Source organism: Podarcis pityusensis (genome assembly GCF_964106645.2).
Source record: "Podarcis pityusensis genome assembly, chromosome: 12".
Taxonomy (NCBI): Eukaryota; Metazoa; Chordata; class Lepidosauria; order Squamata; family Lacertidae; genus Podarcis; species Podarcis pityusensis.
The window spans coordinates 565140-586400 of NC_138037.1; the positions used below are offsets into that span (position 1 = coordinate 565140).

Here is a 21261-nt window from a genome sequence, read left to right on the forward strand (position 1 = left end):
TTGCGCATTAGTGTACAGACATTGAAGTCCTTTAATCATTCCCCCGTGTCTCTTATTTAAGGATTTTTTCCTCCCACCACTAGGTCTGCGTGCTGTTTGCTCCATTTGGTCTATGACATTTGGATGATCATCTTCATCAATTGATAGACTCCTACCTTCAGGAGCACTGTCTCCCTCCCCCACATTGGTCAGTTTAAAGCCCTCCTGATGAGGTTTCTGAGATTTTTGGCAAAAACATTTCTCCCAACCGTTGTGAGGTGCAGCCCATCGCTTGCCAGAAGTCCATCTTCAAGAAACTGCAGTCCGTGATCTAAGAATCCAAACCGTTCCTGTTTACACCATTTGCGAAGCCAGCTGTTCACTTCCACTATTTTTCCCTCTCTCCCTGGGCCACGTCGTTCAACTGGGAGGACAGATGAGATGACAATTTGTGCATTTAATTGCTTCAACTTCCTGCCCAGAGCCTCGTAGTCTCTTTTGATCTTCTGGAGGCTATTGCTTGCAGTGTCATTGGTTCCCACATGAACCAAGAGGAAGGGGTATTTGTCAGTGGGTTTTATGATTCCTTGCAGTCGTTCAGTTACATCTTGGATCTTAGCCCCGGGGAGACAGCACACTTCCCGAGACATCTTGTCAGGCCCACAGATCACTGCTTCTGTTCCCCTCAGTAGGGAATCCCCTATCACCACTACACGCCTCCTCTTAGGTTTGGTCGGGGTTCTTCCGTGAGCTGTGGCTTCTCCTTCCTTGTAGGTTTTTAAGCAGAGGTTGGCTGGCCACCGGTCAGGGATGCTTGGGCTGAGATGCCTGCACTGCAAAGGGGTGGACTAGACGACTCCACAGTCTGTGATTCTGTTAACAGTGACGTGTCATTTGCAGACCACAAACAGCAGGGAAGACCGGTTGTGTTTGATGGCGTGGTGTTTATTCTGCACAAATAGTATTGCCACGGGACGCGGGTGGCGCTGTGGGTTAAACCACAGAGCCTAGGACTTGCCGATCAGAAGGTCGGCGGTTCAAATCCCAGCAACGGGGTGAGCTCCAGTTGCTCAGTCCCTGCTCCTGCCAACCTAGCAGTTCAAAAGCATGTCAAGGTGCAAGTAGATCAATAGGTACCACTCCGGCGGGAAGGTACACGGTGTTTCCATGTACTGCTCTGGTTCGCCAGAAGCGGCTTAGTCATGTTGGCCACATGACCCGGAAGCTGTACGCCGGCTCCCTCAGCCAATAAAGCGAGATGAGCGCCGCAACCCCAGAGTCGTCCACGACTGGACCTAATGGTCAGGGGTCCCTTTACCTTTAAGCAGGAACGCTAGGAAAGGGTTAAAAGAGAATTTGTGGAGGGAGGGTCTAGGGAGGGCTAACAGCCCAATGCTCTGCCCTCCATCCTGGAAAAAGTGACAAATTGGGGGGGGTGAAAGTTCTGTCCTGGGTCCATTGTTGTTCAACGTCTTTATAAATGATTTGGATGAAGGAATTGAGGAGATGCTCATCAAATTTGCCAAAAAAAGGTGAATGCTTTTCTCTGCTGCATCAACAGAGGTCTTGTGTGTGGGTAGGACTCGAACCCATGGCTTCAAGTTACAAGAAAGGAGATTCCGACTCAACACCAGTTCAACACCAGTAAGAACGGTCTCCCTTGGCAGGGGGTGGGCCCTCCTCCCTCGAGGGTTTTTAAGCAGAGGTTGGATTCCTTTCACGCAGATTCCTGCTTTCCAGGGAGTTGGGACAGCAATAAGTAACCAAACAAACCCCTGTGTTGCAAAGAGAACGCCAGCAACGTCTATGCAACACAATGACCATGTACATACGCAATAGAGAATCTTTATAGAATTCCTTCAAACCATAAATTCCTTCAAACCAGTAAATTCCTTCAAATGGGGGGTTGGGCTAGATGATTCTTGGGGTCCCTTCCAGCTCTACAATTCCACTCCCACAAAAGGTGTGACAGACGCCCCCTCAGAAGGCTTTGCCTGAAGGGGCCAAGGGCTTTGCGCCAAAGTGCGTCACTTGTCACGTATTTGATTGATGGGTTGCATTTATATCTCGCTTTTCCTCCAAGGAGCATACCTAGTTTTCCTCCTCCCCATCTTATCCCACAACAACTCCATGAAATAGGCAAGGCTGAGGCCTTACTGGCCCCCAAGGCCACCCACTGATCTTCATGGCTGAGCGGGAGGATTTGAACCTTGCCCTCCCAGGTCCTGGCCTGACTCTCCAACCACTACACCCCATAAAATTGCATTTGCCCTTTGGGTGACCATTCGCTCGGTTTGGAGAGGTCTCTTGGGAGCTCCCCACAGACGCTCTTAGTTTTGCACCCCACCCCGAATAGTTTGGCATTGTCAGGAAACCCCCGCCTTAAAAGGGGGTCCCCATATCAGGGGTGAATCGACTCTGAAATAAATGGACCTTCAGCTTCAGGGCTCCAGAAGCAACTTGAGTCCACGTTTCTCAACAATTTGGGGTCAGGAAGACCCAGTTGGAGTCACACAACTCAAACCGAGAGTTTGCGAGTCAGTTCAAGCGTCAGGGGCCCCGTACCTACAGGACTGCCAGTTTGGAGGTCCCAGGTCGCAAGGAGGTTAGATTGGTCTCAAAAGGGCCAGGGCCTTTTCAGTACTGGCCCCGACTTGGTGGAACGCTCTCCCACAAGAGACTAGGGCCCTGCAGGACTTGACATCTTTCCACAGGGCCTGCAAGACGGAGCTGTTCCACCTGGCCTTTGGTTTGGACTCAGTCTGACCCTTATTTTTCCCTCCCCTTATGGTTTTGATCTATGGGCTACTATTAAAATGAGGCTGAATTTTAAACTGCATTTTAACTTGTATTTTAAATTGGTCCCCCCCCCCCATTATGTTTTTACTGTAATTTTATTGGTGTTAGCCGCCCTGAGCCCAGCTCTGGCCGGGGAGGGTGGGGTATAAATAAAATTTATTATTATTATTATTATTATTATTATTATTATTATTAAATGTAGGTCAGCCACTGCCCCATAGGGATTCTTCTGGGAGATTATTGAGCGCCCCCTGGAGTCTGATGTAGGGACTGCCCAGATGGATTGCAAGACTCTCTTCTGAGAGTTAAAATCCATCGTCTGCTTGGGAAAGACTCTGAGGTGGACTCTTCTGCGAACTTGGCAAACAGGAGAAGGAGGAGACAGGAAAGGGATTTCGCTCCCCCCTTCCAGATGTGTGAAGCTGGTGAAGAAAACCACTGGAGTCACCGTGAGACTTTTAATTAAATAGTTATCAGGATGGATCCAAGAAGTTAAACCGTGGGACTCCCTGCGGCAGGAGACTGTGGGGGCTGGATGGCTTTAAAAAGGGGTCAGACCAATTCATGGAGGGCTCTGCTCTGCCCTCCACACTCAGAGGCAGCAATGCTTCTGAACAGCAGTCGCCGGATGCCACAAGAGGGGAGAGGGTCTTGAGTTCGAAACCTGCTAGTGGGCTTCCCTTTGGGGGCACCTGGTCGGCCACTGGGAGAACTGGGTGCAGGACCAGATGGGCCACGGGCCTCTTCCAGCAGATGCTCTTCTCATGTTCTTAGTCAACTAGTTATTTTATAACCTTTACATATAACTAAGTGGACATTTGGAGCAGGAAAACTCACTTGAGTCCAGCGTCCAGTGCTTTGGGGAGCCTCACAAGCTGGGCCTGTGGGCATCAGGCCCTCCTCCCTGCTGTGTCCCCAGAGGACAGTGCTCAGTGGTAGACCCTCTCGGCACATGGAGGTTCTACTTAGCTCCTGTGAGTAATAACTGCTGGCACACCTGCTGCCGAGGAGGAGAGGTCAGTGTCTGGGGTTGGGGTTTGAGGGGTGGAGAGGAAGAAGATGGGGCCAATCCTGCCTGGGGCTGGGCTACACCTGCCAGTAGGTGCCATTGTAGCTGAAGGGCTCCTGGGAGACGCAGGGCATGGGGTCGGCCGGGGTCCAGCGCTGGACATGCACCCCAGACCTGCCCCCAGGCTCAGAGGGGCGCACGATGACGGTGCGAAGCGAGGCCACAGAGGGGTCTTCGTCAAAGAAGTTGAAGGGTCGCAGGTAGAAGCCCACCACGTTGCCCGGCGTGGACGTGTTGGGGATGTCCTCCGAGTGGGGGATGTGGAGGAAGCCCACCGTCACCCAGGCCACCAGGTCCTGCCGGAGGGAGAATAATAATCGTAATAATTTATTATTTATACCCTGCCCATCTGGCTGGGCTTCCCCAGACACTCTGGGCGGCTTCCAACAAAATATTAGAATACAGTAATGCCTCAAACATTAAAAACCTCCCTGAACAGGGCTGCCTTCAGATGTCTTCTAAAAGTTTGGTGGTTATTTTTCTCTTTGACATCTGACAGGAGGGCGTTACACAAGGCGGGCGCCACCACCGAGAAGCCCCTCTGCCTGGTTCCCCATAGCTTTGCTTCTCGCAGGGAGGGAACCGCCAGAAGGCCCTCAGCGATGGACTTCAGTGTCCGGGCAGAACGATGGGGGTGGAGATGCTCCTTCAGGTATACTGGACCGAGGCCGTTGAGGGCTTTCAAGGTCAGCACCAACACTTTGAATTGTGCTCGGAAACGTCCTGGGAGCATCACGGAGCATGAATCTGCCTGCCCTTGCCTGGATCTCCGTGTGTGCTCCCCCCAAACCCCCAAGTGAGCCGCCCTGCTGCTCCTCTTCCTGCCCCCCACGCCCAGGCCGCCCTCACCTGGTTCTCCAGGCTCTCGTCGTTCTTGAGGAAGTTCTCAAAGCTGACCGTGGGGCTCCAGGGGTCGTTCTGGATGTAGAGGCTGCTGCTGGTGTCCTCGTTGTCGTGATGCTGGGTCACTGCTAAGGGGTACCTGCCGGAGGGACACGACCCCTCAGTCCCGGGGCATGGCTGCCCCTCAGCCTACCCCATCAAAGAGAGGCCAACCCACACCCAGGCGCCCAACACCTCCTGCCCGCTGGATCAGGGGTCAGCAAACTTTTCCAGCAGGGGGCCTGTCCACTGTTCCTCAGATCTTGTGGGGGGCTGGACTATACTGGGGGGGGGGGGAGGAATTCCTATGCCCCACAAATAACCCAGAGGTGCATTTTAAATGCAAGGACACATTCTACTCATGTAAAAACACGCTGATTCCTGGACCATCCGTGCGCCGGATCAAGGAGGCTCCCTTCTCCCCATCTGTTCCACAGGGGGGCAGGCTCCCTCGAAAGTGGGGGGGCTCTCCTTCCTTGGAGGATTTGTTTGTTTTGTTTTTTAATCATATTTATTAAAATTTCCAATAATAACAGAATAAAGAAGATAGAAAAGATAAAGAAAAAAAAGAAAGAAAAGAGACCAATTTTGAACCCTTATTTTCATAACCTTCTTTCTGGGACTCCCTCCTTCCCCTCCCGACTGTATTCCCCTTTCCCTACGTTGGTTCCACAAGTTCTCATTCCCAATTTAACCTAATATGTTATGCCTAATAGCCAATTTAAATTACAATCTTAACATCACTCCTCACCTTTAACAAAATAGAACAAAGATTTTTTTCCCCAAAATCTACCCCGTTTCCTTCCACGAATTCCCCTTTTCTTTTTTTTTCCAAAACTTGTTAAATCAAAATACCAAAGTTATATATAAAAAAAAAAATTTAAAAGATAGAAAATAGAAGAAGGTTCCAGAAGTTGATTACATAGCCTTTGGATTCTAGAATTCCCCCTCCCTTCCCCGGTTTAGATTCCCTATGTCCATCAGTCTGTATGTTGTCGGCCTGGAGGTCTCAAGTCCACAGCCAAACTTTCTCAGTTCATCTTGCCGGTTTTCTTTAAATTTACTTGTTTTGATAATGTTTAATTTCAAAAGTCCAGTCTAATCGAGGCCTTTAATTTCCCTTGATCATTGTTACTCCTCCCATTGTTCTTGCTGTGGCGTAGTTGGTCCTTTACTCTTTTGTTTCTTACTTTCTCAGGTTTCTGTCTTGTTCAGCTGCAAAACCATTCTTATTCTGAAATCTAGTATCTCTACAGAGGTTTGTTATTCAGGAGCTTACTTAAATAGAAAGATTCTATTGTGTTGTCACCTCTGTAGACAAAACAAATATTTCAGTTTTGCTACTTTCCCAGGAGCTAAGACCAGTAGTACACATCCCAGAGTAGTTTTCCATATACGCCGCTTGTAATGTCCCAAAGCCCCTCTAGAGGGATTGCAATAACTTTGTGTCCTCTCATCCAAAAGTCAAATTGTTGTTTCTTTTTCCACCCGACATTTTGTATCCATATTTATATCCAATTGTATCAAAATTAACCAGCAAAATACTTGTAGCAAAGTCCTCTTTATATTCTCAAGATTTGACAGCAACTTTGACAGCTGTCAAACTCTCCATCTCTCTCCGCCAGGTTCTCTGAATCGCCCCGGTTCCCGGGGGGGGGGGGGGGTTGCCTTTTCCCTCTCACCCTCGACTCTCCTCCAGCACAATTCTTGTAATGATTCCATCGTGGAATTTGGTATTTTTAGTCAGCAATAAACTTCTGAATTGATCTTGGTTTCTCAGTCCTTGTTTTAGCATGTTTACAATCAGGGAGGGGACTGACTTCCTTTTTAGATCCCCCCCGCTCGTGCCGAATCCGAAAAAAAAAAATTCCTTTTTTTTTTTTCCTCCTTTTGTACCCGGTTACCCAATTACTCACGGGTTTTTGTTAAATGTCCGAATTTCAAATGGAAGAAGCCAGCGCTCTCCGACGAATGGCATGCGGCTGCACTCGGCAGGGGAAGCGATAGACTCAAAGTACCACGCCACTCCCAGGCACCCGATCCGTAGCCTTTAAAAAGGCTCCTTCACGAGTCGGGAGGGCGCTGACGGTACCAGCCGAGTCCCCATGTCCACGGGCCCCGTGCCCGTGGTTTTTAAGGGTCCCCGCGTCGCCGGCGCGGTAGGACCCAGCCCCTGCCGAGCCGACTCCCTCCGGAGCTCGGAGGGAGTCCGCCATTCGGCGATGGCGCCAACCCGGAAGTCTTCCTTGGAGGATTTGAAGCAGATATTTAATCAGGGATCCTTGAGCTCATGGAGGAGAGATCTAGTGCTGGCTCCTCTGCCCTCCACACTCAGAGGCAGAGACGATTCTGAAGGCCAGGAGGGGAGAGAGGCTCTCTGCAGGTTCCCCATTGGGGTATCTGGCCGGTGACAGTGAGAACAGGGGGCTGGAGCGGATGGGCCCCCCATGGCCTCATCCAGCAGGCTCTCCTTAGGTTCTTAAACCCACAGGCAAGCAGCAAGCTTCAAGGAAATGTAACTCTGAATTTTTGGGGGGATCAGACCACGCTGGATTTGGGGGTGTTAACCTGGAAGCCCCCACTTGCTGTGTTAATTACTCAGTTTGGGGGGGGAGTACAAAATGCAGAATTTCCGGTCCAAATGGGCACAAAATGAACACAAACCTTTGGCACCAGTTTGGAGGAGATCCAAACTTTTGGGGTTACAGGTTAATAATAATAATAATAATAATAATTTATTTATACCCCGCCCTCATCGACCAGAGCTGGCTCAGGGTGGCTAAGACCAATAAAATTACAATAAAACATAATCCTGAATAGCTCCCTTGGTTAGAGAGAGGGCTGATAATTCCAAGGTTGCAGGTTCCATCCTGATGTGGGACACCTGCCTATTCCTGCCTTGCTGGGGGTTGGACTAGTTGACCCTCGGGGTCCCTTCCAACGCTAGAGTTCCATGATTCCATGAAGCAGGAGCCCAGCGCCAGAGCAGCACCGTCCCCACGGGGCTGTCCAGCAGCTGCTCCTCGCGAGCAATTCCTGCCTCCCACCTGCCACCCGTTTCCAGCCTTCTTTCTGGCCAGACCCCGACGGCAAGGGAGTGAAACCGTCCCGTCCACTCCGGAGACTCTCCAGGCGTGGGCGACCCGCCGCTCCCTTCGGCTGGGAAGTGGGGTGGGGGCTGCCCTCCCGCTCGGCGTCCCAGCTCACCTGCCTGCCTGCCGGGCTCACCTGCTCCAGGTGATGCCGCGCTCCTCCTGCCAGCCGCGGGGCAGGACGCGGTCGGCGTGCGAGCTGAGCTGCAGGCGGTAGCTGCGCCGGTGGCCCCAGCGGTTGGGCTTCGCCGGGTTGCCGAAGAGCAGGTAGCGGGGCAGCGGCTTGCCGAAGGGGAAGGCGGCCTGGCGCTCGCGGAGCCGCGGCTGAGGCTCCAGGCGCGGCTGCACCAGCGGCTGGCTCGGCTCCCAGGGCAGAGAGATGTTCTCCAGAGCCACGTCCAGCGTCTCGAAGCTGTTCTCCAGGCCTGCAGGGGGAGAGCAGGGGGGACGGGGGTCAGGAGAACCGGCAGGGGAGGGGTGCGGGGGGGCTCGCTAAGGCCAAGGAGGGCGCCTGGCACGGCAAAGGGGGCCAGCCCCAGGGTTCCTCCTCTGCCCCGAGGGGCATGCAATTTGTGTGGGATGTAAACACAGGAGCAGTCAATGACAACATTCCTAGAGTGTACATGTTAGAACATGAGGAGGGATGTCAGTCCAGCAAGCAGGTAAACTTCCTGGGGATTAAGCAACCCCCCCTTCCCTCAGAGTTCACAGTGACCCAAGGCAGTGAAGAATTGTTTTGTATTTTGAGATTTTTGAGATTTTGATTTAAAAATTTTGAGAAATTTTGAAATTTTGAAGAATTTTCAAATTTTGGATTTTAAGATGGCTAGAGCAGCTTTTGATAGTGATACAAAGCTAGGAATGCCTGTGCTGAATGAACACAATTTCATACACTGGAAGCAGCGCTTGATAGCATGTTTAGATTATAAGCACATTTTGGAAGCTTTAAGCCCTCAACCTACGGGATCATCTGAGGAAGCTTTAGCCAAGATAAGTGCTTGGAAACGCATGAACAGCGAAGCTAGACACATAATTTTGAGTGGACTTCGTGATGAGCAGCTATCATTAATAAATAGTACAGATGATGCATCTCAAATCTTAAGAGATATTGAGCGCGTGTATGGAGAATCTAGCATAAACTGCTTCAGAAACTTGGTGTGTAAATTAACCAGATTGAGGATGAATTCAAAAGAGGAATTCACAGAGCACATCAACAAGTTTACTGAAGAAGTGTGCTTGCACACGAAAGCTCATACCAAGAACTAACTTAGTTGGTCTTAAAGGTGCTACTGGAAGGATTTTTTTTATTTTGACTATGGCAGACCAACACGGCTACCTATCTGTAAAAGTTTACTGATATTATTCAAAGAATTGATCTGACTCCCAAAGCTTTTGATGAAGATACAAAGATAGCATTTTTGTTATCATCACTTGGACCACGCTTTAGCGCATTTGTAAGTTTGATGGCTCATAGACAAGGTCTGACTTTTAAAGACTTGATTGGTTATTTAAAAGAAGAATGCAGAGATAGAGCTGAATCTCCAGTGAGAAATGCTAAAATCAAGGACAGCAGTTATGCATCTAGGCAATTTACAAAGTCCAAAGAGATGCCCAAGAAGGTGATTTGCTTCAATTGTAACAAAGAAGGACACATTGCAAAGAATTGCAGGGCTCCTAAAGCAAAGAAACCCCACCCCTTTCAGCCAAAAGGGGAAAAGAAGGGGAAATGTGAATGCACGTGGCTACTGCAAGAAAGGAATTTAGCTGTCCAGAATCGTGAAAATAAACGTAATAAATGGATTTTAGATTCAGGTGCCACTTCGCATTTTTCATATAAAAAGGACTATTTTAATGAGATTAATGAGATAAATGATGAAGAAGGATCTGAAATTGAGATTGCAGATGGCAACATTGTTAAAGCAAAAGGTGCAGGTTCCATGAGTCTGAAATGCAATATAAACAATGAATGCATTGAGAACACAATCTCTAGAGTTTTGTATGTTCCAGAGCTGAGCTGCAATTTAATCAGCGTGTCCACTTTGGACAAGAAAGGTTTCCAGATCACATTTGGAAATGAAGAATGTAAAGTGACTAGAAATGGCAAAGTGTTTGCTCAAGCAAAGCTAATAAATGGTGTATATGAGCTTGATCTTTCAGAGAACCAGTCTGCAAAAGTGGCACATTCCAGCCAGAAGGATGAGGCAGATCTGTACCTGTGGCACAGAAGGCTTGGACACAGGGACACCAACGTCATTCTGGATCTACAGAAAAGAGATCTTGCAAGAGGTTTGCAGGTAAAGCAGAGCAACAAAGCTCCAGCAAAGTGCATAAGCTGTATTACTGAGAAGGCTGTAAAACCTTCATTTCCACGTTGTGCAGAACAAAGAAGCAACAAAGTGCTTGACATAGTGCACACTGACATATGTGGACCCATGAATGTTCCCTCACTGGGAAAGAATAGATATATTTTAATATTTCTGGATGACTTTTCAAGATTTTGTGTTGTATATTTCCTCAAAGAGAAGAGTGAAACAGTGGAGAAGCTCCAGGAATACATTGCCATGGTCAAGAATAAATTCCAGAGAGCTCCAGCTGTGTTAATGAGCGACAATGGAGGTGAGTACTGCTCAAATGAAATGCAGGCTCTCCTGGCCAAGGAAGGAATTGCACACATAACCACAATTCCTTACACACCACAGCAGAATGCCATAGCTGAAAGAAAGTTTAGGTCCATTATAGACATGACAAGGTGCATGCTAAAGGATGCATGTTTGCCACAGAAGCTGTGGGCCGAAGGAGTATACACGTCGGTCTATTTGCAGAATAGACTGCCAACTAAAGGAGCAGAGCGCACACCATTTGAACTTTGGCATGGGAAAGCTCCCAATCTGTCGCACATATGTGTGTTTGGAAGTCCGTGTTACTTCCACGTGCCCAAGGAACACAGACACAAGCTTGACTCCAGGGCAAAAGCAGGTATCCTTGTGGGATATGCTTCTGGAGGCAAAGGATACAGAATTATGGGCTTACAAACTGGTAAGACAAATGCATACCATGCGGTTTATGTTGATGAATATGGAAAAGTAGACACTAAGAACACTGTTGTGGATTCTTCAGATGAGTCAGAAAGGACTCAAGAGTTTGTATATTTCCCTTTTGAGACCCCACAAAGTACTAATCTGCCTTCGAGTGTTACAGCGCCCCCTACAGGCGACGCACGAGAAGACGCAGAGGACCAGAACCCTGGCGGCACCAGAGACGAAGATGAGGACTCAGATGGGGACATGCCTGCGTTGGAGGAGGATGAGGAAGCTGATGCGGTCGCACAACCAGAGGTCAGGATCTCATCCAGAACCAACAGAGGTGTCCCACCATTACGGTTGTCCTACTTTGCAGGGTCGGCGTTTCCACAGGAACCTTCCACTTGGGAAGAGATACAGGAGATGCCAGCTGCAGAAGCCAGTCTCTGGAGGAAGGCCGCGCAGGAGGAGATGGATGCACTGCATCAGAACAAGACCTGGACACTCACTGAGCTGCCTCCTGGTAAGAAGGCCATTGGCAGTAAATGGGTTTTCAAGGTTAAGAAGGGGTCAGAAGGAGAAGTGCAACGCTACAAAGCTAGACTTGTAGCACAGGGATTTTCACAGCGTTTTGGTGAAGACTATGATGAAGTTTTTGCACCAACTGTGAGGTACAGCAGTGTAAGAATGCTTTTAAGCATTGCAGCCTCCAAGAAAATGAGAGTAAAACACATAGACATTGCTACCGCTTTTCTACATGGGCAGATTTCTGAGGAAATTTATATGAAACAGCCCAAAGGTTTTGTGAAACCACATGAGGCACATTTAGTGTGCAAACTCCAGAAAGGACTTTATGGACTTAAGCAGGCTGCTAGAGCCTGGAACCAGAAGTTGCATAAAATGCTGACGCAACTTGGGTACAAGGAAGGTGACGCTGACAAGTGCTTGTACAGTAAGTCAAATAATGGACAATTCTCATATATCTTGGCTTTTGTTGATGACCTGATTATTGCCACAGCAAGTGAGAAAGACTATACACAAATAGTAAAACACCTTAGCAAAGAGGTGGAGGTCAAGGAGCTAGGAGATGTCCAGTACTACCTCGGGATCCAGGTGGAAAGAGAAGAGGACGGTTCATTTCTTCTCAGCCAAAGACAGAAGATCCACGAGCTAATTGAGCACATGCAGATGCAAGACGCACATCCAGTTGCTACACCGATGGCTACTGACTTCCTGAAGAATCAGCAGGATTCGAAGCAGTTGCCAGACAACAATGACTACAGGTCGGCGGTTGGTAAACTTTTGTATTTAGTTACCACATGTAGACCTGACTTAGCTAATGCTGTGGGGATTCTTAGCAGAAAAGTGAATTCTCCCACTGAGCATGATTGGGCAGGTGTAAAGAGGGTGGTGCGATATTTGAAGGGTACCATGAATTGTAAATTAAGGTTACCAGCCGTCAGAGACCCTAAGTTGGTTGGGTATACTGATGCGGATTGGGCTGGGGATAATGCTGACTATAAATCAACGAGTGGTCATGTTTTTATGTTTGGGAATGGACCTGTTGCATGGGGCAGTTATAAACAGAGCTGTGTAGCATTATCTTCCACAGAATCAGAATACGTTGCAGCAACAGAAGCCTGCAGAGAGATCGCCTGGCTTGATCAACTCATAAAGGACTTTGGGTTGGTGAGAAAAGGGCCTGTCAGCTTGCTAGAGGACAATCAAAGTTGCCTGAAGCTGACGCAGAGTGAGAAGTTCCTGGCCAGAACAAAACACATTGGGGTTAAATACCACTACATACGCCAGATGATCCAGGATGGACTTGTGGAGCTATCCTACTGCAGCACCCAAGAGATGACTGCTGACATCCTGACGAAACCCCTACCAAGAGAGAGTTTCCAGAATCTACGTGTCAAGCTGGGACTCTGGGTGGTTGAATAAAGTTGTTTATGTTTTGTGTATGTTGTATTGCCTGAGAAGGGGTATGTGGGATGTAAACACAGGAGCAGTCAATGACAACATTCCTAGAGTGTACATGTTAGAACATGGGGAGGGATGTCTGTCCAGCAAGCAGGTAAACTTCCTGGGGACGGACTTCCTCCGCATGTGACCAGAGGTGGGTGTGGCCTCACCTGTGCAGGTAATGACAAAAGCACAGGGCAGGCAGCCATCTCTCTCTCTCTGCCATTTTCCTTCGATGAGGAAACATCTAAGGATGCCCTCTTGGCTCCCAGCCAAGAGAGGAGATAAGGACTATCTTGCTACAAGATAGATTCTGAATGTATGTAACCCTTTTAAGCTGTCTGCCTTCTGGGATCATATTGTGAACAGAACGTGAGTAAACTCTTTTATACTTTTATAAAGACTGTGTCGTGTCTTGTATTTTAAGAGGGAACAAAAGGGGAAATTACCAGAGTAATTATTATAGAGGTTCTAGCGAACCTGTGCACACGTTACCGTTGCGAACTTAAAGGGGAATGTTTATAAACTCTGCTGATATTTTGGGAACTTGTTAGCACAAGTTGGATAAGGATATAATTAGTCAATATATCCTCTCCTGCACCCCAGAACATTCCCACACTTCAGACGTGACCCTGATGGCAAGGGATGCTCGACAGCAGAACGGACACCCTTGGGAGGCGGCGGGCTCTCCTTCGTGGGAGACTACCTGCGGAGGGTTCTGTGATTCCTGCATTGCAGGGGGTCGGACTACATGACCCTGGGGGTCCCTTCCGCCTCTACGATGCTATAAAAGCAGCCACAGCTGCAAACAGGCGCAATTCCTCGGAACTCGGCCGGTTCCGTAACTGGAAAGGGGAAGGGGGCGACTGAGGATGGACTGGGCTTAGGGCCTCCCCGACTCCCCCCGCGCCCCTTCCCGCGAGCGAGCGAGCGAGGGCCCCACCTGCGACGTCCAGGTCGACCTTGTAGTGCACCAGGTGCGTGTGGATGTTGCCCAGCAGGTGTTCGTGCAGGCGGTTCCCGTAGCGGAGCCCCTCGGGCGTGTAGAAGGAGGCGTGCACGTAGCCCGTGGCGTGCACCTTGGTCTCCAGCACCCCGTTGGGGTAGAGCAGGAAGTCCCAGATGTAGTCGTAGTTGTAGACGGTGGAGATGGTGCGCAGGACCAGCGCGGCGCCCTCGAGGCCCGCGTAGAAGTGGGAGCCGCCGCGGAAGTCGCTGTCGAAGTGGCGGCGCAGAGGGACCCCCGTGGGCAGCTCAAAGACGCAGAGGGCGCGCGGGAAGCGCACGGGGCCCGGGGCGTCGTACAAGTGGTAGGCGTCCAGGAAGGTGGCCCCCTCGGGGCAGTCGATGCCGGGCGCCAGCTCATGCGTCACGGAGCCCATGCCCCAGCCCACGTCGATGTACTTGGTCTGCATGGCGGCCGGCGTGTTCCCCCCGTAGATGGCGATGGCTTCCTGCACGCTCACCTCGTAGGCCACGAGCTCCCCGTTGAAGCGCACGTCGAAGAGCTGCAGCCCCGTGGACGTGCGCAGGCGGAAGGCCAGGCTCCAGCCGCTGTACTCCACCAGGTTGTCTTCCACCCAGTAGCGGCGGCCCTGCGGCTCGCACACCTTGGCGCCGTGCGCGTCCGTCGGGGGCCCCGCTGAGAAGCGCCCCCGCGGCACGAAGGTGGAGAAGAGGCTCTCGTCCGGGTGCGGCGGCAGAGGCACGACGGGCACGGCGCCCGAGGCGTGGAGCTGGGCCAGCTCCTCAGCACTGCTGAAGTAGCGCCCGTTGTACCACAGCTTCTGCACCTGCCAGAGGCTCGGGTCGAGCTCCCGGTGGTCGAGCAGGACCTCCAGCCCCACCGGGTGCAGGAAGAAGCCCTCCACGAAGCGCTGGAGCATCAGCCAGGTGCGGCGCTCGCCCGAGGCCAGGCCCCGCGGGGCCACCTCCGTCAGGGTCAGGCACCGGTCGCCGCAGTTCCCGAAGCCGAAGCCCGAGGCGTCCAGCAGGAACTGCTGCAGCGGAGCCAAGCTCTCTGCTAGCCGCTGCGAGAGCAGCCCGAACTCCAGCTGCGACATCGGCCGCGCCGCGAAGGGCGCCGGCTTCCCCCAGGGCCGGTAGGAGGTGGGCGCGGGCAGGGGCCACACCACGTACTCGGTGACATTGGGCTGCGCCTCGGCCCCGAAGAAGACCACGGCTCTGGCCTGGCGTCGGGGGCGGCGCTCCCCGGACTCCAGGTACTGCAAGGCGTGCCCTTTCTTCGGGGTCAAGAGCTCCACCAGGAACAGGCTGTTCTTGGCCAGGGAGGGGGCTGGATCCGCCTGGAGGCCCAGCTCGGGCCGGCTCAGCAGAAAGTCGCGGACGGCCCGCAGCTCCGCCGGAGTCAAGTCGGAGAAGATGGAGACCCCCTCGTGGCGCTGCGGGGGTTGGCCGGAGGCGGCCGCGGCCAGGAGGCCGAAGACGGCCAAAGCAGAGGACCACATCTCGCCCTGCGGGAGAAAGAGGGAGGCGTCAGAAAGGGGGGTCGGGGCAGGATCCGGGGCCCCAGTCTTTCTCCAGAGTCTGACTCTGGAGTGTGGTCTAGTGGTTAAGAGCGGTAGCCTCGTAATCTGGGGAACCGGGTTCGCTTCCCCGCTCCTCCACCTGCAGCTGCTGGGTGACCTTGGGCCAGTCACACTTCTCTGAAGTCTCTCAGCCCCACTCCCCTCACAGAGTGTTTGTTGTGGGGGAGGAAGGGAAAGGAGAATGTGAGCCGCTTTGAGACTCCTTAAGGGGAGTGAAAGGCGGGATATCAAATCCAAACTCTTCTTCTTCTTTTTAGTCTTGGCGACACTGAGTGGCAGCCGCAGCTCTCGGGGTCTCAAGTGTGGGAGATGGCAGTCAAGTCCAGCAAGGATGTTCTTGCTACTTAGCAGAGACTCAGACCACAGAAAATGTAATTGGTAGAGTCGGGTACAGGAAAAGGGAGAGCCAGCTCGCATCCTAGCCGGCTAAATAGACGGCTCCACAACCTTCTTCAATTCTGCTGCTAAGGGGGGGGGGATGTTTACCGCTACTCAGCCCACAAATGTGGGTGCCTGGAGGGATAAATCGAATTAGTATATCGTCCCCTACCTATTAAAACCTGCCCCGCATCAAGCAAGGGTCTTGCTCATCCCAAGTTGGAGATGCCCTTGCCAAGTGAACCCGGGATCTTCTTTCCGCGTGGAAGGCAGGGCCCTGTCCCACGTGAAGTCCTCAAGAGCCAGCAGAAAACTCTGGTTTTAATTAAGGGTGAAGTTTCCGATCCAGTTTGGACATGGAAACCTCCCTACAAGTAGCTATCGTACGAATGGGGGTTTTTGGCGGGGGGGCGGGGAGCAGCGCCCACAGAGGGTGGGCTAGAGAGTCTTTAACCCTTCAGACTTCCGGGGTGGCGCCATCGGTAATGGCGGACTCCCTCTGATCCGGAGGGACTGGCTCCACAGAAAACGGGTCTTTCCCGCTACGGCGAAGCGGGGACCCTTTCAAAAATCACAGGCAGATGAAGCCTGTGACCATGGGACTCGGCGGGCACCTTTAGCGCCCACCCCAACCCACAAAGGAACCCACTAACGGGCTCCGAAGCGAAGAGGGGTAAGTGGCGCGGTGCTGAGAGTCAACTGCTTCTTCCGTGGAGCGAAGCCGCACAGCCGTTGCCGGAGATTGCTGTCTTTTTCCTGGGACAATTTGGCTACTAAAACAATTACCCGTGAGTAGCTTAATTTTGGACAATTGGACTTTAAATAATGACCTGCGAGTAGAAAGGAAAATTGGACTAAGAAATTCTTCTCAATTTGGCACTGAAACGGGAAGGTCTAAACAGGAAGTCAGCCTTCCGTTTCTTTTAGATAGATTAAAGCAAAGACATGGCAAACTAGAGTTCAGAAAATCGATTAACTTTCATCATTTAAAATTGTTGAACCCCCTTCGGAAGCAGGAGAAGAGGGGGGATTTTTTCCGGACTGTTTAAACCTGCAGAAGAGAGTGTAAAGAAAAGTAATTTTCCACCGTCTTGAACCTGGGAGCGGGGTGTCAAGACTGACGTTTTTGGGAAGCTCATTGACTATAGACAAACGTCTTTGACAGACAGTTAAAAGAAGAGAAACATAGTGATTCCATTGTTCTCCTTCACATTTTAAAGGAACAAATATTGACAAAATATCTGAAAAAGGAAACTTTGTTGTTAGATCTGCCTTTAAAAGAAAAGAACAAATAGAAGTTCTTCCCCTAGAGGGAGCCTGTGAAACTGTTACTAAATCCGAATCGGGGAGCTCTGCAGCTGCAAAAGATTACGATCGTGGGAACAGACTTCTGACCTTGCATAACAATGTATTCAGAAGCTCTGGCGCGTGCTTTCTGCAAAACAAGGGCCCTATTGGAACAGTTACATGAGAAGACGGACTTGATGACTGTTGCGATCAGAAATTTTGGACAGGTAGTGGGTAACTATATAGAACCCACCCAGGAATCAAATCAGGAGTGTGCTCTGACAGATCAGATGAGGGAAGAGGATGTTGCTGGACCTCGGGTGCCAGAGATGGAGGGAGCTGTGGCCCAGCAGGATCTGACAAATGAACTTGGAAAAAGCCAGATTTGGAGAGATAGAGTTTTGTTTGGTTTGGAAATGGGGGGTTGGATAGACCCCCCCCTATGCAGGGATGTTTGGACTTTTCAAGTCTGGCAATGGGCCGTGAGATGTTTGGGGTTGTGGGGGCTCTTAATTCTGGAGGGACTTTGAAACATGTTTTTAAATACCACATGGAGTTTAGTGTGGACTATGGAAAAGGGGCTGATTTGTCGAGAAGGGTCAAAAACACTGTCAAGTTGGAGTTTCCACGAGTGAAAGGAGTAGGAGACAAAGTAAAGTACAGATATAAATATGAAGAAGAGTTGCGGAAGGGACATGGAAGAGACTTAAGGGCCTCGGACATAAGATTACCAGGTTAATGAGCTAGATTGATGGGATAGAAAGGACTGACAAAACCCGGGACCAGGAGGAAGAGATGCTGGATGAAGATTGGAAGAAAGTTTTTTTTAAAAAATCTTATTAGGATTGTTTTATAAAATTGATGAATGTTAGAAAAATGTTGGAACGAAATTATTTGGCTTTAGCAAAAATGTTAAAAGAATTATGTAAGAATATGTTATGGTTATGAGAAATTGGTATAAATAAGATCTAAGTTTTAAGTTTTAGGGTCTTTTATAGTAAGATAAGGTTAAAATAGATTAAGGTAATTTAATGACAGAATACCATGAAAAATGGAAAGGATTTGCTGTGATAATTAACAACTAGGATACAAAAAAGGGAGGAGTGAGGAGGTCGATGAAATAAGGCAATGACAGCTAAGGATTCAGGAATATTGGATTTGTTTTTTTAAAAAAATTTGTGGCTTATTTTTGCTTTTTGATTGTGTTGTGTTACGTGTTTTGTTGTTATTTTTTGATTTTGATTTTTATCAATTTGTATTGTTTGATTGTGGTTTGTTTTTCTTTTGTTTTTTCTCTTTCTTTTTCTTTTCGTTCTTCCTGTAATTTTAAAATTCTTAATAAATATCATTTTTTTTAAAAAAAGAGAGAGAGAGTCTTTAACCCTTCCCTGCCCTGCATGCTGCCATCCCAAGTCTGGATCAGCCCCACCCCCGCTACTTGCGGTGGGAGAAATTCTCCCACTGGTGGCACCGCGAAGCAGAGCTGAGCAGTTCAGCCAGGGAAGCTCAGCTTTGGGCCGCCCCGACGGAGCCGAGCGCAAGGCTTTGCAAGACCTCCTCTCCCGCTTTGCTGAAGGTGAACTGCCTGGCAGCGCCGCCTGATCAGAGCTGAGCCGCTGCGGCCGGAATCTTTACTTTGACAGCGGGTGAAACGGAGTTCTTGGGGAGGGTCGTAATGGGAAGAGGAGGCCTGGAGGGGCTCAGGGAATCATAGAGTCGGAAGGGACCCCAAGGGCCATCTAGCTCACCCCCCGGCCACGCAATGCCTCGCCTCTCCCTCTTCCAGCCTCGTAGAGCGGCTGCCAAGAATCCGCTCTGACGGCAGGGTCGCCACTTTGCAACGGGCCACGAGATATTTTTGGAGGGCCTGCCTGGCTCTTCGCTTTTTGCGGAACCCTCTGAAGTGCTATAGAAATAACAAATATATCCAGGAAGGGGTCCCCCCCCCCAGCACGTGTAGAGTGCCTTTTCCTCAGCCCTGAGTAATAGCTGCAAGTCTTTGAAACCAGAAAACCTGTCTGCTTGCATCTCAGGAAAGAGCCCCCTCTGGGACAGAAAACCACAAACTCCCGTGCCATGTGGGGCATCGCGGGCTTGGCAGGAGGGAAGGTGCCCTCGTTCCCTGGTCTCCTTCCTGAGGAAACCAGGCAAATGCCCTCCCTGGAGCTTTGACCCTCCTTGCCCCTCTGTGCTGCCCCGGGGGGGCACTTCTGGAGCTGGGGTGCAGCCCTGGCTCTGAGTTGGATCCCTGGCGCCCCCTCCCTAGAGGTGCCCCTTACCTGTCCAGCTCCTGGGCTCTGCTCTCCTCTCAGGGCTGCTTAGGCTGGGTGCTCCTGCGGGCAGCCCTGAGTTATCATACCTGGGAGGGGCGGGGAAGGCTGGCCGAGAGAGGCAGCGATTGGCTGCTGCTGGGCAGTGGGTGGGGCTGAGTAGCAGGTGCCTGGAGGCGGGGGGGGGCTGCTCCCAGAGCTCCTGGGAGCTGGCAGGGTGCAGGGCGGGCACCCAGGCATGGCAAAAGGTCAGAGAGCCAGGGCGGGCACCCAGGCCTGGCAAAAAGGCTGCTTAAAAGTTCTTTTCAATGCCTCCTGTGATCCAGGGCTCAGGATCCACCCTGGAAAAATGTTTTGGACCTGAAAGGGGGGCGAGGAGAAAAAGGAGAGCCCCCCCCCCCCGCGAGGGTGGGTCAGCAGCGGCAGCAGCAAGAGGGTTGCCTCCCAGGGCAGCTGGGTCTCCTCTCTTCCATGGTTTGGATCTTGCCCAGGACGGTGGAGGGTCCCCTTCCTCAGGGGGCTCCTAGGAAAGGGCAGACCCCAGGGAATAAGAGCATCATAGGGTCATAGAACCAAAGGGTCATCTAGTCCAACCCCCTGCAGTGCAGGAATCGGAACTCAAGAATCCCTGGCAGGGACGTCACTTCTTCCTTCGCGGTCGGAGGAGGAGACGGCAAGATGATCCCGCCGGTGGAGGTTTCCCCGCAAGTTCGGCAGGTATTCTGCACTGCTCATTGGGATAGTCTGTGGAAAGAAAAGATAGGACTATTTGAAGCCTATTGCTGAGAAGGAAAGGAGAACAGAAGCAGAGGAGGAGAAGAAGCGTCAGGAAAAGGAACGAACTGCAAAAGCTCTGGCAGAAGCTAAGGACGATTCAGTGCTGAAATAAATCTGCTTGATCTTCATCTTCACCTTTTAATATCCAATGTATGAAATTTTGAAGTAGTTGATCTCGAGTGTCAAACACAAACTTATTTACATCAATAAACAGTTGCTGGGGGGGGGGGGGGGAGAATCCCTGGCAGAGGCCCACTCAACCTGTGCTTTAAAATCTCCAGGGAAGGAGAGCCCACAACCTCCCAAAGGAGACTGTTCCACTGCCCAAAAGCTCTGACTGTCAGAAAGTTCTTCCTGATGTTTAGTCAGAATCTCCTCTCTTGCAACTTGCTCCCTCCTCCATGGGGCATCCCTTAAGATATTGGAAGGTGGCTCCCATATCTCCTCACAGCCTCCTCTTTTCCAGGCTAGACATCCCCAGCTCCTTCAAGTGCTCCTCATAAGGCTTAGTTTCTAGACCCTTGATCATCTTGCTTGCCCTCCTCTGCCCACATTCCAGCTTGTCAACATCCTCCTTAAATTGTGGCTCCCAGAACAGGACATAGGACTCCAGGTGGGGTCTGACCAAGGCCGAAGAGAGCCAGACTATGACTTCCCTTGCTCTGGAGACTAACATTCACCTTTTTTGCTGCTGGATCACACAGTGGACTCATGTGAAGCTTGTGGTCCACCAAGACCCCTAAGTCCTTTCCCCACGCAGACTGAGTGCGGTGGCAGACTGAGATGCAAGCCCCCTGACTTGTTCAGAGTGGGGTGGATTCTCACAAAAGCAGGCTGCCCCCTCCGGTGGTCTGGATTTTGTCTTGGAGACAGACCACCATACGGAAGGAGTCAACGCAGCAGCTCTGCATTTCCCCCCTTTTGCCTGGACTTCCACTTTTGGAGGCTGAACTTCCACAGGGATACAACCTTACTCCTGCCACCAACCTGACCCCAGTACCAGATCCAAAAAAGAAAAAACTAGCACTTTTTCAGGCGCCACATTATACCCCTTCCACACTGGTAAGAAACTGATGTTTCAGGGAGGCAGCAGCTACACTTTGGAACTGCCTGCCACTTGACATCAGGCAGCGGTCTTCGCTGGACTCTTTTTGCCACCTGCTAAAAAGACATTTGCTTAGACAAGCCTGCCCA

At 50.8% G+C, this 21261-nt stretch overlaps 1 protein-coding gene across 1 annotated transcript; it reads right to left on the reverse strand.

The window, feature by feature from the left end:
- Window positions 1–1561: 1561 nt before the first annotated feature.
- LOC308459785 (diamine oxidase [copper-containing]-like) lies at window positions 1562–19379 on the reverse strand. The gene is made up of 5 exons (XM_080975474.1): window positions 19300–19379; window positions 13750–15280; window positions 7958–8246; window positions 4697–4829; window positions 1562–4143 (listed from the first exon to the last, which is right to left on the reverse strand). The coding sequence occupies exons 2-5, from the start codon at window positions 15272–15274 to the stop codon at window positions 3865–3867; spliced, it is 2226 nt and encodes a 741-aa protein (XP_080831600.1). The 5' UTR covers window positions 15275–15280; window positions 19300–19379; the 3' UTR covers window positions 1562–3864.
- Between the last annotated feature and the right edge of the window lie 1882 nt (window positions 19380–21261).